Source organism: Sebastes umbrosus, chromosome 18 (assembly GCF_015220745.1).
Source record: "Sebastes umbrosus isolate fSebUmb1 chromosome 18, fSebUmb1.pri, whole genome shotgun sequence".
Lineage (NCBI taxonomy): Eukaryota > Metazoa > Chordata > Actinopteri > Perciformes > Sebastidae > Sebastes > Sebastes umbrosus.
Genome location: NC_051286.1, coordinates 1,996,865 through 2,013,373, shown reverse-complemented (window position 1 = coordinate 2,013,373; position 16,509 = coordinate 1,996,865). Strand labels below are relative to the sequence as shown.

The 16,509-nt window shown below is 42.8% G+C and overlaps 1 protein-coding gene across 1 annotated transcript in view; it reads left to right on the top strand.

Moving 5' to 3' along the window:
* The window catches only part of LOC119476676 (5-hydroxytryptamine receptor 1B-like), a 2,408-nt gene extending 1,420 nt beyond the window's left edge, over positions 1-988 (top strand). The window contains exon 2 of the mRNA XM_037750092.1: positions 222-988. Coding sequence (XP_037606020.1) covers positions 222-904 — 683 coding nt within the window. The 3' untranslated portion in view covers positions 905-988. The remainder of the gene's footprint in view (positions 1-221) is intronic.
* Positions 989-16,509: the final 15,521 nt, after the last annotated feature.

Below are 16,509 nucleotides of genomic sequence, written 5' to 3'. Positions count from 1 at the left end.
ATTCCTCTTCCTCCTCCTCCTTTTATTGTTTTATTCCTCTTCCTCCTTTTATTCTTTTATCCCTCCTCTTCCTCCTCCTAATCGTTTATTCCTCTTCCTCCTCCTCTTCTTATTCTTTTATTCCTCTTCCTCCTCCTCTTATTCTTTTATTCCTCCTCCTCCTCCTCCTCTCTACTTCCTCTTCTTCTTTGTTTCTTCCTGAACGGTGCGGCGCCCTGCAGGGATGATCGCCACCGCCTGGGTGATCGCCATCTCCATCTCCCTGCCGCCGTTCTTCTGGAGGCAGGTGAAGGCGGAGGAGGCGGTGACGACGTGCAACGTGAACACGGACCACATCTTCTACACCATCTACTCCACGTTCGGCGCGTTCTACATCCCCACGCTGCTGCTCATCGCGCTGTACGGGAGGATCTACGTGGAGGCCAGGAAGCGCATCCTGAAGCAGCAGAAACACAACAAGAACAGGCCCGGGAAGAGGCTCACCTCCGCGCACCTCATCACCGACTCCCCCGGCTCCTCCTCCCTGAACTATGGCACCAACGACACCACCTCCTCCTGTGACACTACCTCCGTCAACCAACTCAAGGTCACCGTGTCCGACGTCAAGGTCACCGTGTCCGACGCGCTAATGGAGAAGAAGCGCATCACCGCCGCCAGAGAGAGGAAGGCGACCAAAACTTTGGGAATAATCCTGGGAGCCTACATCATCTGCTGGCTGCCGTTCTTCATCTACACTCTCCTAGTGCCTGTCTGCGAGTCCTGCTTCCACCCGGAGCTATTTGACATCTTCACCTGGCTGGGTTACCTCAACTCTTTAATCAACCCCATCATCTACACCATGTCCAACGAGGACTTCAAGCGGGCTTTCCACAAACTAATTCGGTTCAGATGCTGCAGGGCGTGAAGGACAAGTGATTCTTTTAAAGGGACTGTTTGTAACTTTCAGAAATGTCTTGTTAACAGTGACACCTGTGGCCGTTAAGTCGACGAAAGTCAGACATGAAGGAGCATCGCTCAAAACAGTGAGGCGACACACGTCATCTAAAACCACAATATCACTCTATATTTCAGCTGCTTGGCAGTAATGTTAGCTGACCAGACGAAGGTCTCTCCATGAATCAATGCTGATCCTAGTGTTGGCTTTTCCTGCTTCAGCCTCCGCAGCGAGTAACGTTATCGCCTCCCGACCGCAGCCGGAGGGAGACACCGGCACCCGGTCGGAGACGATAACGGTTCTCGCGTTAACGTTTTCTTTCCACAAACTAGTTCGGTTCAGATGCTGCAGGGCGTGAAGGAAAAGTGATTATTTAAAGGGACTGTTCGTAACTTTCAGAAATGCTTGTTAACAGCGACACCTGTGGCCGTTAAGTCAACGAAAGTCAGCGTCATGTTGCTGGCGCTTGTGCTCGCTCTACATAGACATGAAGGAGCATCGCTCAACACAGTGAGGAGACACACGTCAGCTAAAAGCACAATATCCCTCTATATTTCAGCTGCTTGGCAGTAATGTTAGCTGACCAGACCAAGGTCTCTCCATGAATCAATGCTGATCCTAGTGTTGGCTTTTCCTGCCTCAGCCTCCGCAGCAAGTAATGTTAACGTCTCCCGACAGCAGCCGGAGGGAACAGGGGAGACACCGGAGTTTTGGTGGGAGACGATAACGTTTCTCTCTGCGGAGCCCCGTCACTTCACAAGACACGGGAAACCTCTGTTGGTCTGGAGGAGCTGCAGCAGTTATTTCTGCACAAACGTCCACTGAACATTCACTAGATATTCTCAGAGCTAAACTAACTCTTCTGCAGTGTGGAGTGAGCAGCATGCACGTGAGGTGGAGCAAGAAAGCGCGCGTTGTGTGAGTGAAGACAAGCAGGCAGAGGAGCGGTCTGAACAGCGTAGACAAACGTGAGCGCGCATGGGATCCCGACCCGGTAGATTTATACGTGTAAAAAGTTACAAACAGTCCCTTTAAGTCCTGGGGCACACATACAACGTCAGGAGCGCGTGGCGGCTGCGTGATAGACGCGTCTGGTGTTCACACTAGCTGCGTGTCGGCTGCGTTTCTGCTGCTGCTGTCAGCCCTTTCTTTCTACATAGAGTTTGCCTTTTAATGGCCGTTTAACTTCATGATAAATGTGATTTATATTTATTCTAGACAGAGAAAGGTTAAGAAAAGTGGGGTAATTTGTAAATAATAGTAATAATCCACAATTAAACTCCGTACTATATTCATTCATGATGCTCTCCAAGTCACTGCATGTTCTAGAACACTGTCCGGCACATAAAAAGAATAAAAGCCTGGTGTTAACAAATGAAGGAACTCTGTCCATAGAAAAAACGCCTGAGGGCTTTTATTTTGAAATGAAAGCAGGAAGTGTTGATTTAAAAATAAGTCTTTACTTTTTTTCATCTCCGTAACATATTCTACAGATAGACATAGAAACTGTAGTAAAGTATTGCTGGTATGAAGTTAATATACAGTCACTAGATCACCTTCACTGTCTGTTGCTGCTATGAGACGCAGCTGAGACGCGCGCAGCTCGCGTCAAAAATAGGCGACACCTCTATTCTATAAAAGAGACGCAGCTGAGACGCGCGTCTCATGCGGGCAGTGTGGCTGCTCTAACCTGTTAACATGGACGCCGAAATAAAAAACAACACGCCACGCAGCCGCCACGTGCTCCTGACGTTGTATGTGTGTCCACGCTGTAAGCATCTGTATAATGACAGAATTGAATCATCCCACAAATATTTCACTCCCCAGGTTTCTCCCTGAGGGCAGATAGTTTATGATCATGTGGCTGCAGAATGAGCTGATGGATGGGGAATGCATTGAGCTGCCAAACAGTCTGCATTGTGTTATTATCTGATGGCAAATGGCTGCCATTCCTCAACCATTTGGCGTTGGTGCAGAGGGGAGCTGGGAGTGAATGTGATGTGGAAGCAGGTGATCGTGTTGTTCTAATGACTTGGAGAAAGCCCATAGCCCCAGACTCCAAGGGGCCTCCGCCTGTACGTGCTGCAACTGGACTGTAGCCTACAGACTCACTTTGCCATATGAGTTTGACAGTCGACGTGTCACGTTGGCTCGTAAGCACAAACAGCTTATAGGACTTAAGCTACCACAAGCCCCAAGGGCAAAAAAATCTGATTTGTGTTTCATTTTCCTGACTCAATAAGGGGAAATACTGGTGCCTACAACAAGTTTAGTTTAAGTTTCCTCAGACGTGCCTGGCCCAGACGGAGATAACAAAAAAAAAAAGCTGGTTTCAGTTTGAGAGAAAAGGTTTATTCTCGTGGCCAGTGTTTGTGTTTCCTTTTCCTTTTTCTTCTTGCTGTGACTGGTGTTCACTTTAAACAAGGCTCCAAAAACTGAGTGTAAATGTACGAATCTGTATGTGATTTTTTTTTTACTTTTGATTTGCTAAAAAGAGTCTGGATGTTTGGGGGGCGTCATACTGTAAAATAAGCGACTCTGAGGGGGAATGAAGAGCCAAGTATTGTTAAAAGCGATTACCAGACCTCTTTAATTGTTAATATTAGCTGTGATGTTCCATTTCATGTCAGGCTAAACTCCTAAATCTATAGTGGAACAGGGTTGATAACGCAGGGTTCCTATACAGTCACCTCCTGGGGAAAAAAGGTGTTTAAAAAACGCTGTGAAATGTCACGGTATTCTGATGATAACAGCCTTTTCTCCTCCCACCACACCGTCACATGTTAAATGTCAAAGCTTTAGCTGCTGCTGATCCTTAAAGGAGGAAATAATCAAACAGAAACAAATCTGGTTTCAGAAAAAGATGCAAAAACTGTAACAACAACAACAACAACAACAAAGTGTTAAAGATGGAAGTCATGCTTCACATGTCCAGGCAGCTCGGTCTCACCAACATAGAACGTTTATCGCTAAGATGTGAAAGTCAATTGGTCGCTCCATTGCAACGTCAGCGCCCAAGCTATTTCGCCATTTTGGACTGAAAGCGACTAACGGACGCCTACAAAAGTGAAACTAAATTATTTATATTCTAGTGTCATATTCTACCGATTGCCATTGTGTAATAAGATAAAATTACATAAATTATACTATAAAAGTTAAATAAATGTATTAAAAATATAGAGAAAATATGTTTTATATTTTAAATGAGGACACTGAGGTTTTGTTCTTTGTGTTATTGCACACAAGTTACACTCTAAAGCCAAATTCTGCAATTTCTTAGCATCCAAATTCTGAAATTTCTTAGCCAAATAATAAATTAAACTAAATAGTTTATCAGTATTACTCAACATAAAATTATTGGTATTGTAGAGAACCTATTTAGGCCATTGTGTAAGAAGAGAAAATAGAATTTAAAAGTTAGATAAATGTATTAAATATATAGAGAAAATATTTTTGGTGGGTTGCGTTATGGAAATTGCCCCTCTAGTTACGGCCCTGTACTGCACATGCATATTTAGATATGTGATCTCAAAAACCCGTGTAGGAACCCTGTCCTGATCGTTTTAAGGAATCGTTTTAGGAAATGGGTTTATTCGCTTTCTTGCAGAGAGTTGCAACCGTTGATACCACTCTCATGTCGGCCTGCTGAAAGATTAGATTTAACATCACACTCCTAGAACGCCGTCAGACTCACGATGGACAGCTTACTTTTTTTTAAAGGATCGAAATCGATGCAGAAGAACCCCAGACAAAAGAACGAAGATCAGCGCTCAGCAGCAGAGCGACGCCTCCGCCATTTTGGACTGAAAGCGACTACCGCACGCCGGTAAAACGTCCGCCTACAAATCGCCGTACAAAAGTAGAACACAATTATTTCTACTTTTGTCATATTCTACTGAAATGGCCTGTGTTGAACGATAGAATATCATAAATATAACAAGCGTTTTCAGTCCAAAATGTCGGCAAAAGCTGTTGTAAAAAAAAAAACAGCAGTTTCGTCTCTGCTTTTATACTCTGCCGCATTTTCTTTACTCCACATATTCTTCTTCCTTGTCAAAACCTGGTGCCTGGCAACCTTACCCACAATGCGACTCGATCGGTTCTCGTGACATCCTTACTCCCCAACATGATGCATAAAATCGGTGGAGTTCCCCTTCAAATATGGAGCTAGAGCCACGTTACAATTATTGTAGTGACTATAAACGACCCGAAAATGCGTAATACTCGTCTATGAATATTTCGTATGAAAACTATTCATACCGGCAGTGATGCAAATTTGCGACAGTTGCAGCACTTGTTCAATAAAAGACTGTAAGTTTACATTTACGCAGTGTAGGCCATATGTCTAGGGCTTTTATTGTGAAAGGATTTGGTCTGCGTTGCCTTTGTCCACGTTGAAAGGAGTAATAAAGTTTGCTGTCTTGCTTCGGACGACGAAGCCTCCGTGTTTTTGTACACTATAGTGTACGTTTTGAATATGTCCGTTCCGCACAACGTGATTGGTTGATGCCTTTATTCGCAGTCAGAAATGGTCAGAAAAACTCCACCTTGCTTCGAAAAAAAAGGCATTGCTTTTTCGCCGCGTAATATTCGTCTGAAAGTACTCATGACAACAGTTCAAAGGTGTCTAAAGTCCTTTAAGAGACGGATATGAGAGTGGTATCAATCAGTTCATCTGAGTCTTATCAAGAAAGCTTATTTACAGAAATTTATATAACAGAAAAAAATAAAAACATTTATTAAAATTAAAGGTGAAAAACTGAAGAATTCAAAGCTGCTCTAAAACGGCTGCAGGGAGTTTGTTGCGTCAGTAGAAGCTGTAAAATCATACATGACAGGAAGTCCTTCAGAGATGGCTGCTCGTGACCACGCCGGCCTCCCCGTCTATCTTGTCATGCAACCTCTTTTGTCAGCAGCCATGTTGGATGTTTTTTGAGCCACAAGTCTCACGGTGTGGCGTGGACCGCGCCGCGCCGCACCGCGCCGCGCCGTAGCCATCCTTGCTCGCCTGCAGCTCTGTGATGAAAAAGCGTCTTTGTGTACAGTATTGATCAGCTCAGTGTGAAACTCATCCGGTGGCTCTATCAGTCCAACGGAAGCTGCTTCTCATCCAGGTTAAGCTTCTGCTGTACAACGCTTCTGCACACATCGGCGATGCACTGTAACCGCTCCGCTCGGCTCCGGAGGATGAAATCCAACCCAGCTGGGAGCACCAAAAAAAAAAGCACTGCTGCTGCTGTTGTGAAAACTGAAAAAAAAATCAATAAAAAAGGTCTATGGCATCATGAGGTCGGTGATAGTTTGCACACATTCTCATTTTGATCTGATTAAACGTTTGTTTTAATGTGATTCTGAGTGCTTTATACGGCAAAGAAAGCGTTGACATTTCCTCTATCCTTGTGAGAATCTGCTGTGGTATTTGGTGGTTTGCTCACAGATCTGCTGCGCGACGCCGTTAACGGTTCTGTAACTTAATTAACCAGCAGGGGACAAAAAATCAAACTACAAGGAAAATGTCAGTCATATGAACTTCTAATGAAACGTTTCCTTTTTCCTTTATTCTGCTGCAGATCTGAATCTTTGCATCCTTTTCCATGACAGGGATTATATATTAATGTGCACATGAGCATGCATACAGTAGAAGTGTGCTGCAGTGGACCTTATGTGCACTGTTTTAAACAAGACCAGTAATGTCCCAATTCAACGCAGCGTACCAGTTCTATGTGGGTTTTAAGTGTGTTGTTTTCATAATGGAAAAGTGTCATAACTGCAGCGATTATATCCAGAAAACTGACAGTGTGCAGACGAGAAAACTCCTGATTGAACTGAACAAAGGAAATGGAAAATGAAATAAAGGAGGTCGGGTTGGATGGATGGGTTTAAAAAAACACCAGACTTTCACCAGGAGACCGCTGTTCATATCCCCCTGTTCATGTGAAAGCAGAAGTCAACGTTGATTTATTTGTCACGTAACTTCAGTTACGCCAGTTCTGAAGTTATTCCAACCCAAACCGCGATCTTTTCCTAAAGCTAATGAAGTAGTTTGTTGCCTAAGCCTAACCAAGTCTAATCTTAAACTTTGAAATCTTTTATTTTGAAAAGACTGGAGCGGAAATTGACACATGCGTCACATGTTGCTGGATATTTGTAGGAAAAAGCACTAAAAATACATTGATGAAAGTCGTGCTGAGCGTCACGGAAAAAAGGCGTGTCTCTGTACACGAATCAAATAGATTACATTTTGTGACTATTTCACAAACTGCTGTGAGACTGAGTTGTTTTAATGGAGGTCTATGGCTCAGAGGAAGAAGAGATATTACGGTACTTGTTAGTAGATCTACTCAAACTGCTGGTTTTGGGTCTTTTTATGGGATTTGTTGATAAAGAAAATGACCAATCTTGTCCTTTTTGTGCAGCAGAGATAGAAGCTCTTGGAGTGCTTTCTCGTTCAGCTACATTATCCGCTATCTTACCCTGCCACTTTTTAAAAAACATATTTTTTTTACATCTTAATTTGCAGCCAAACTCTTGTTGGAACCGCTCCGACCTTCCGTCCCCGTCCTCGTCCCCGTCCTCGTCCTCGTTCTCGTCCTCCTGATTGCTGGCACACAAAAAAAAGAAAGAAGAAAATCCATGAAATCTCCGTCCCATTAGAGACGGCTCCTCTCCCTCCTCTCCCTCGCCGATGTCCTTCTTCCCTTTTGTCAAAAATTAATATTGTTGGCTCCCTTTGAAATCGATCGGACCGCCGTGGCCCCCCCCCGATTACTGTTTCCATGGTTTGATGCTCGGCTAAACCATGGCAACACGGCCGCTGCTGGAAATGTGTCACAGTGCTGCAGAAGCCAAATAAACACATTGACTGGAATATAGATGAAGCCCAGAGAGGTGATGTTACGTCGCTCTACCGGCTCCTCAGACACTCCTCAGAGATTATAAAACACCAGACGCTACATGTTGTTTATGTTGAGAGGATTTTTAAAGCAAATGGAGGCCGACTGTGAATATCTCTCCTGCTGTCGAGGACTCCTGATATTATAACGTCTAATTTTCCAGTCTGATCCGCAGAAAACAAACTGATTTTTAAGGACAAACGTGTAGATTGAGCTTCATTTCACAGTGAAAATGTTCAATCCTGAAGCAGAAAACGTGCTCTGATAGTTTAAAACAGCCTCTCTCTCTCTCTCTCTCTCTCTCTCTCTCTCTCTGCTTCACCATCTTTCACAGCTCATTGTCTGCAGAGCAGCAGCCTCTCCTCTCGATGCTATCATCACACGTCTCCGTTTTTTTGCTCTCTGGTGTTTTGGCCTTGAAAGCGACTGTGACAACACCGTCCTACACTGAATGAAGCTGAATGTGAGGATCGTTAGAGTGCGTCCTTTCACATTTTCCTTCATTGTTTTAAATGTACGAAAAATATGTTGATCTTAAGAAGTCGTTTTATTAAACTCTAATAGTCTTGTTTTCTTCAGCAGACGGAGTTGGCTCTGCTGAGAATGTTTGGGACTTCATCCTCTGTATTGGTTTAGAAGATGAATGTTCATTTACTACATGTGAGACAGTAGAGAGCAGCAGTGGTGGAAGAAGTACTCTGATCCTTTACTAACGTAAAAGTACCAATAAGAGAAAATACTCCCTGCATGGGTCGGTCTAAAAACACCAGACTTCCAACCAGAAGACCGCTGTTCATGTCCCGCGTGAAACCAGAAGTCAACGTTGATTTATTTGTCACGTAACTTCCATATGACGTTACACCACTTCCAGTGTTATTTTAAGCCGAACAACGATCTTTTCTTAAAGGGACTGTTTGTAAGAATCAGAAATGTCTTGTTAACAGCTTCACCTGTGTCCGTTAAGTCAACTAAAGTCAGCGTCCTGTTGCTGGCGCTTGTGCTCGCTCTACATAGACATGAAGGAGCATCGCTCAACACAGTGAGGAGACACACGTCAGCTAAAAGCACAATATCACTCTATATTTCAGCTGCTTGGCAGTAATGTTAGCTGACCAGACGAAGGTCTCTCCATGAATCACTGCTGATCCGGACAACATTGTACTTGAGTGTATGTACTTATACATCATTCTGAAATGGGGGGTACTTTTAACACTTGATGATGCTAATACTGTTGTACTTTTAGTGAAGTAAAAGATGTGAGTACTTCTTCCAGCACCGTTGACAGATGGATAAAAGCTAAATGATAAAAACAGGAAGAAGAGGAGATGTGATGATATGTGTAGGCGAGTTGAAGCTCAGAGAAACATCCCACTCTCAAACAAACAAAAACACACTCACAACAGACCTCGACACAAGAAACAACAACAACAATAAAGAGATGGAGATGAAGTCACACACAGACGCTGAGGAGTGTTAATGAGTGGGTGAATGTGTGTTCAGTCAGAAACACACTTCAGCTCCTCCGAGCATCAGTCAGCGCTCCCTCATCGCCACCAACATATGCTCCCTCCTCCTTCAATTTTGCATGAGTTTTGTTATGCGATGAACTGGTGGTAGAAAACGCTGTTGTGATAAATAATTTACAGGGAAACGAACAGTATCGTCCTCCTGCAGCGAGCTGAACATCGGTCCTCATTCCTGATGAGATGCTGCGAGTGTGAATCATTTCTGCACGGCTGAAAGAGTCGAAGACGTCAGAGATGAACTGAAGGAAAACATCCTGGATTCACTGTTTTACTTAAAGTAAAAGTATCAGCAGTAAAATGTGTTCTAGTGTCCAAAGTCAGAGGAGTAACCAAGTACATTTATTAAAGTATTGTACTGAAAGTTACTGCAAGGAACTTTCATTTTGTCTTGATTTTGGCGGTCCCTCTGGACAAAAGCAGTTTCCGAGCACCAGACTCCCTTTAGAAAACCGCTCATTTTACTGCAACAGGGTCTGACAGTCTGCCCCTGTTGCAGTTTCATGATGGTCAGCACGAAATCAATTCGTATGTACTCCACGTAATTGTGAACCGGGAAGTATAGAGAGTAGCAAACGCCGCATAGGGAGGATGTCTCCGCCAGAAGACCGCTGTTCATGTCCCGTGTGAAACCAGAAGTTAAAGTTGATTTATTCGTCACGTAACATCCGTACTTCAGTTACACCTCTTCCAGTGTTATTTTAACCCAAACCATTGTCTTTTCCTAAAGTTAACTAAGTAGTTTTATTTTGAAAAGACTGGAGCAGAATTTGACACGTGCGTCACGTGTTGCTGGACATTTGTAGGAAAACGCACTAAAAATACGTTGTTGAAAGTCGTGCTGAGCGTCACGTAAAAAAAGAGGGAATTTGTGTCTACGTACGTGAATCAAATAGGTTAAACTTTGTGACAATTTCCCAAACTGCCGTGTTCAAATCAGTACATACTATTTGAATACAGACATAGTTTTCATTAACGAAATTACCACTAATCAGAACTCAGATTCTTTTTTATCTCTCCCATTAATCATCTCACGACCCCTCAGATTGATCTGGTGACCCTTTGGAGGGGCCTGACCCCTCGGTTGGGAACCACTACAGCTGTAACTGTATATAAAGTAGTTCAAACTACTGTAGCTCCACCTGAAGCAACAAGTGGTGGATGAAGTACCTGAAAGCCACACTGAAGTCTCCACATGCTTCAGTGGCCACTTGTGATCGGACCTCACTTCCCCGCTCTATATGCAAATGAACACGTAGTTAAGCGTCCTTGGGTTTCTGAAAGGCGCTATATAAGTCCAATTTATTATTATTATTATTATTAGTAAACACACGGCTAATACAGCAGCCATTGTGACGTAATATTACATAAATGTCAGTAGTGATATCCTACATATTCGTTAATTCTGGTACATTGTATTAACATCAAAATAAAAGGTTACTGTATTATTGTGGCAAAAGCAGCGGTGCCGGCACCGGCGGCCCTGGAGGCTGCCGTTGAGTAGGCGGTCCTTAATGTGGCCCAGTCCACCTCTGAAGGTGGTCTGAAAGATCCGATCTCAATGCTTTGAGTGCGTTCACACCTGTACTCAGAGCTGTCCACTTGTGATTGGATCACTGAGGACGCATGTTAATACCAGGTCTGAACAGGGCCTTAGTCTCATGTAGCATGATCTGACCTGCATGGACTGGAGTGGAAATCAAAACTTAACTCCGGCTTTGAGAGCACTTTATGTCGCCACAGACACCCAGTTCATAATACTGCAAATATATAAATATTGCAATACTTTCATCAGTCACCATGGTTACCTCATTCAGCGATAGATTGTGACTTTACAGACTTTTATTTAAGAATGAAAATCTTCGAGAGCTCCTCTTTAAGTAAAGGATCTCAGTACTTCTTCCACCAGAATAAAGGTAGCTTACTAACAGTGAAGAAGAGTTCAACTGTTGTATCTTTAAACTTTCCTGCAGGTGTCCGTGTTCTCACCTCGTTAGCTTGATTGGATGCAAGCTGAGGGTGAAACATTTACACCTCTAACAATTAAACCCAGTCTGTAGAAGTGTGAAGAAGTGTTGAAATCTTCTGAAAAACTCTGGCTTCCTCTCACAAGTTCTCTTTCTAAACCTCCAGGGTCACAGCGTCCCCAAACTGTCGCTCCTCCTCCGGCTGGGAATATTTATCTCTCCGCTTTAGAGAAGTCACAGGTGCAAAGAGAGAGAGCCAAATTATCTAGCTAAAAAAAGAAGAAGTTAGCAGCGTGCGGCGGCAGCGGCGTAATAAATGGCTTTAATAGCACCTTTCATTGTAGGTCGTTACTTAAGGTGACAGCAGACACGTTATGAAGGCGAGCACGGCCATGATTAAAATAATAATTCAGATTGTGCACGAAGCAGGAAGTGTGAATCTCCCCGTGAGGACGGAGGGAAGACTGCGACTTTATTGAGACGAGTAGATGGTTGAACTTTTAGAGACACGGAAATCAAATCACGTGTTGCAGGAAATCAGATCACGATCACATCTACGAGGTCCGGTCGCTGGAAACGAGCAAGAAAAGAAGCATCTTCCAAACTTAATAACAAAATATTCACAGCCACCTGTTGATTTTTATGCAGCTTATTGTCCCATTCCTATTTTTTTCCAGCCGGTGCTGAATTAGTTCCTAACGAGAATATGCATTTCCTGCAGAAAATGCGTGTGAATGCTGAAATGAATTGCTGAAAATACAGATTTAAAAACATCCAGGAGGACAACCGGTTGTGTGAAGTGTGTGACTTAGGAGACGTTCTGTATTGTCCAAACTATGACGAGTTAAGAACTTCTATTTTAAATGAAATGCCTGTTCAAAGTCCAGAAATGTTTCGGTGCTCGGATGATGACAAAATGGAATGGAAATTTAACTTTAATGCTTATCATAAGTTGACTACTTTTGTTTCTTAAGCTTGTAGAAAACATCAGGATGGTTTATTTGTTTAGTTTTATTAATAATTGATGCTGTTGCTCTGGTTTCTGTCTTTGTCTTTTCTTTATTTTCTAGTGTCTTGTAAGCCCGTTTGGGCATATTAATAAAATTAAAAATCAAATCATTAAATAAATAATACAGAAATCTTAAAGTGCAAATGCATTGCACTCCTGAAAAAGTGAATTGTAAAACTGGCAGAGTTGAAAGCTGAACTACATAACCCCCCACAGAAAAGCTGGAAAATAGGTGGAAGTTTAAATGAATTAACTTGTTAGACCGAAAGAAGTATTCAGGTGGAATGACCATTTAAAATTATAAGTACTTGGACAGACTTCTATTAATTGGACTAAACACATACCTTAAATATAGATTCAGATTTTTTTAATTTTATGAATTCTTAAAATTTGAGGGAAAATATGACTCTCACTTTTCCGGATTACTTTTAGTACACCGTGCACTTCTATAAGTTATTCTTTATTCTTTACTCGGATCCATGTTAGCTGCCACCAGGGTAGCATCTATCACAAATAAAATAAACAATTAAAAGAACAGAAAGAGAAATTAAAAGAAGAAAAACAAACAAACAAAAACTGCCTAAAATAAAAAAATAATTAAGTTGATGCAACTTAGGCTTCTGCTCCTGTTGATGTTGGAGCATCACCAAAATCTAGTTGTTTTTACACCCGAAAGTAACTAATTCCATTCACATTTCCACTAATTTTAATATGAAATATTCATTTTTTTAATGCAAAAGAATAATAAAAGATGAATTATTTGTGCTCTCTCCTAGAAAAGGCCTTTAAATGTCATATTTATACCATAATCTGTACTCACACTCCTGCAAATCTTATTATTTATGGACAAATGTTTATCTGAATTTGCAGAAGATCAGACGACATCCCACTTAAATAAACAAAGGAAGTTATTAAAACTTTTTTGTGAGTCTGTTAAAGATCAGATTTATGAGTTTTTACCTCTTAAAGTATTTCTCTTTGTGCACATTTTACTTTAATCTTAACATGAAACACAAAGGCGCTTTAAAGGTGTATAATTAAGGGGTTTTGTTGCTCTGAGAATGTAAAGCAGCATCACTAAAATGACCTTAAACTCCTGCAAAACGAAACTTAAAACTTCCCTGTTGTTCTTCTAGTGTCGGAGGCACAGCGGTGATATATGTAATGTCATGTTTATTTTAGGAACATAGGGACGATCAGGCCTTCAGCCGTGGATGATTCAGAGGCAAACAGGCACCAGAAACCTGTTTGCATAACGGTCTCTGCTGTATTGCTTCGTGGCAGCGGAGATGGGGCCGGATGGATGGATGGATGGGCGAAGAGGAGGCGATGTGCGAGACAGACCGCTGGCCTGGCGGGGCGGCGACGGACTGGCTGAGTGGGTGGGTGGGTGGAATGATACCCTCGTCTCAGGGAAAACAACATGTCAGCCCTCCTGGCGAGCCGAGCTGAGGTTGTTGTCAGAGAGGAGAGAGTCTGGGACTCACGGAGACGTTCAGATTCAGGACCAGCTGGGGAACATCTGGGCACAGGAAGTGAGCGAGAAATGGGCCAACGTCAATTAAGGACACCTGCAGTGTGTAGTGAGCAGCATGCACGTGAGAGTAGAGCGAGAGAGTGAGAAGGAGCGTGGTGTGTGAGTGAAGGCAGGCAGAGGAGCAGTGTACAGCAGAGACTCTGGTCCTGGAGACCAAAGCTACGGTCTCCCCCGCGTCCTCCGACCGCGGCCAACACTGTTTAACAGACGGGCTTCACTAGATACAACCAAGAGGTTTTGGTGCTTCACTGGAGTTTGTGTTGGAGTCTGAGTCTGAACAGCGTAGCGGCACGCGAGCGACCATGTGACACCGACCCGCAATGATTTATACGTGTAAGAAGTTTCCCTTTAAACATAACAACATAAATGTCCTATATAAATGAACAGGAACCTGTGGTTATCGTAGCTCGCTCGCCAGCGGGCCGGTGAAGCTCACCGAGCGGCAGCAGAGTGGAGAGGAAAGCGCTTTAAAAGCTGTCTTAACAGCATTATTGAGAATATGTGTAAATATTACCGAGTCTATGACTTCTCAGTCTTTCCCCGGATACAGAAGCAGCTCTCTCAAACACCTTTTAAAGATCTCATGGGTTCTTTTTTCAGTCCCCACAAACTCACCTCGTTCCTCACATTTACACGACTGCTTTAAAAGCGCCGTATTGATGCGAGGAGGTCGGCCGTGGAGCATCGGAGAGACTCTCCCGAGTGTGAAGGCTTAATCAAGTCGGTCCGTCCGTGCACAATTGACAAAAGAGCTAGAAAACAGCATCAAACCAGAACAAAGGAGGCGGTTCTGAATCTATAACTGATCATTTACCAGACGGATCGTTTTGTTTTTATTCACAGCTGAATATTATGAGATGTTATTTAAAGACATGATTCTGTACACAAGAAATATTCCCCATACATCTATTATTTATTCATAAGTTGTTGAACATCGTAGAGTCTCTTAAAACCATTAAGGCTTTTATTTATCAGTTGTTAAGTTTTAACCACCAGATGTTAGTGAATTAAATTACAGAAATTCAGAAGACAAAAAGCTTCCAAACTCATAAAAACACAAGAAATATGTTGCTGCTGTTGTTGTTGCTGCTGCTGTTGTTGTTGTTGTTGTTGTTGTTGTTGTTGTTGTTGTTGTTGCTGTTGCTGCTGCTGCTGCTGCTGCTGTTGCTGCTGCTGCTGTTGTTGTTGTTGTTGTTGTTGTTGTTGTTGTTGTTGCTGTTGTTGCTGCTGCTGCTGCTGCTGTTGCTGCTGCTGCTGTGGTCGTTCTGAGTCTCTATACGTGTCCTTTTGAGTCCGAAAGGCCCGTTCAGCGATCCATACATGACATTAGCCACTAGTATCATAACACACCACATTCTGTGACTGGACTGTCAGCGGTCGAGTGTGTCGAAGAATGTGTGGGAAATAAAACACCATTATTTCTGGTTCTGCTGCTTCAATTTTGATCCTTTTTAAAAAAAAACTGTGAGTTCGAAAGTGTTTCATAAGAGCAAAGACAAATCAGAGGAGAACTCTTTTAAGGAATCACTAAAGTTATTACAGTTAACCCTGAGGGGGGGGGCGTGAATGTGTTCAACAAATGTCATGACGATCCATCCATTACTTGTCGAGACGTTTCACTCACTCATCCATTGCCACCAAATTTTAATTGAAATCTAGTTTTCCAGATGTCCTGCTAACAAAGAGAACTCCCTCTGTGGATCCAATAATTAAAAGCACAGTTTGATGTTATTTAATTTCCTCCTGATACAAAGCAACATGAACAAGATGTTTTTGAACTCTGGAATAACTTCACAGTCTGTCGAGCCATCGACTTCCTGTCTGCTCTCATCATTTCATAGCGAGCGTCCTTGTTATTGATCGTTTTATGTGCTTTTCCAGACACACGATGTGCACTCGCTCACCCCGCATTCAGCTCAGTGAATTCTGGGAAAAAAGACTTCTTCTGCAACCCTGAACAGGAAGATCCAGGTCAGTGAGTCACACGCTGTAAACTTCTCCCCAAACTTCTCACTCTCTCTCCTCTCGTTCTGTAACAACGGCCCGTTGGATATGAACCCGTTTCATATTCAACAACACAAAGAGAGCCGCGGGCCGAAGGGAAATTATGATCATGTTTAAGATGAATATCGCAAAAATTGGTTTTGACATTTCACTTCAGCGGACCCTCGCTGAGATAACTCGGTGAAGATAACGGGTCAGGTCCCACAGCTTGTTTAATTCTAATCTCCAGTAAAGTCAGATGTAGTGAGACAGAGCAGGAAGCAACACACTGTTTACTTGTACACAAATTCTGCATCATAATACACACTGCAGACATTAATATATACTGCACATCAAGTATATGCAAACACATCTTAACGCAGTTCTCTGTCTCCCAGCAAACCGTATTTAAAAACAAGAGGAAGAAAAGATAATTCTCTCACAAATGCATCAAGTTAAGCTGTTCTCATACAGCGTTCTTAGCTATAGCCGACCTATGAAAAGTAATGCACTGTAATTACAGCCCAGTCACACAGCGGTTTGTGAAATAGTCAGGAAAACTGAACACGAATTTCAAATCTTTTTTGATCGTCAGCACGAAATCAATTTGTGTGTAATCCACGTAATTGTGAACCTGAAAGTGGGAACACGTAGGGAGGAGGT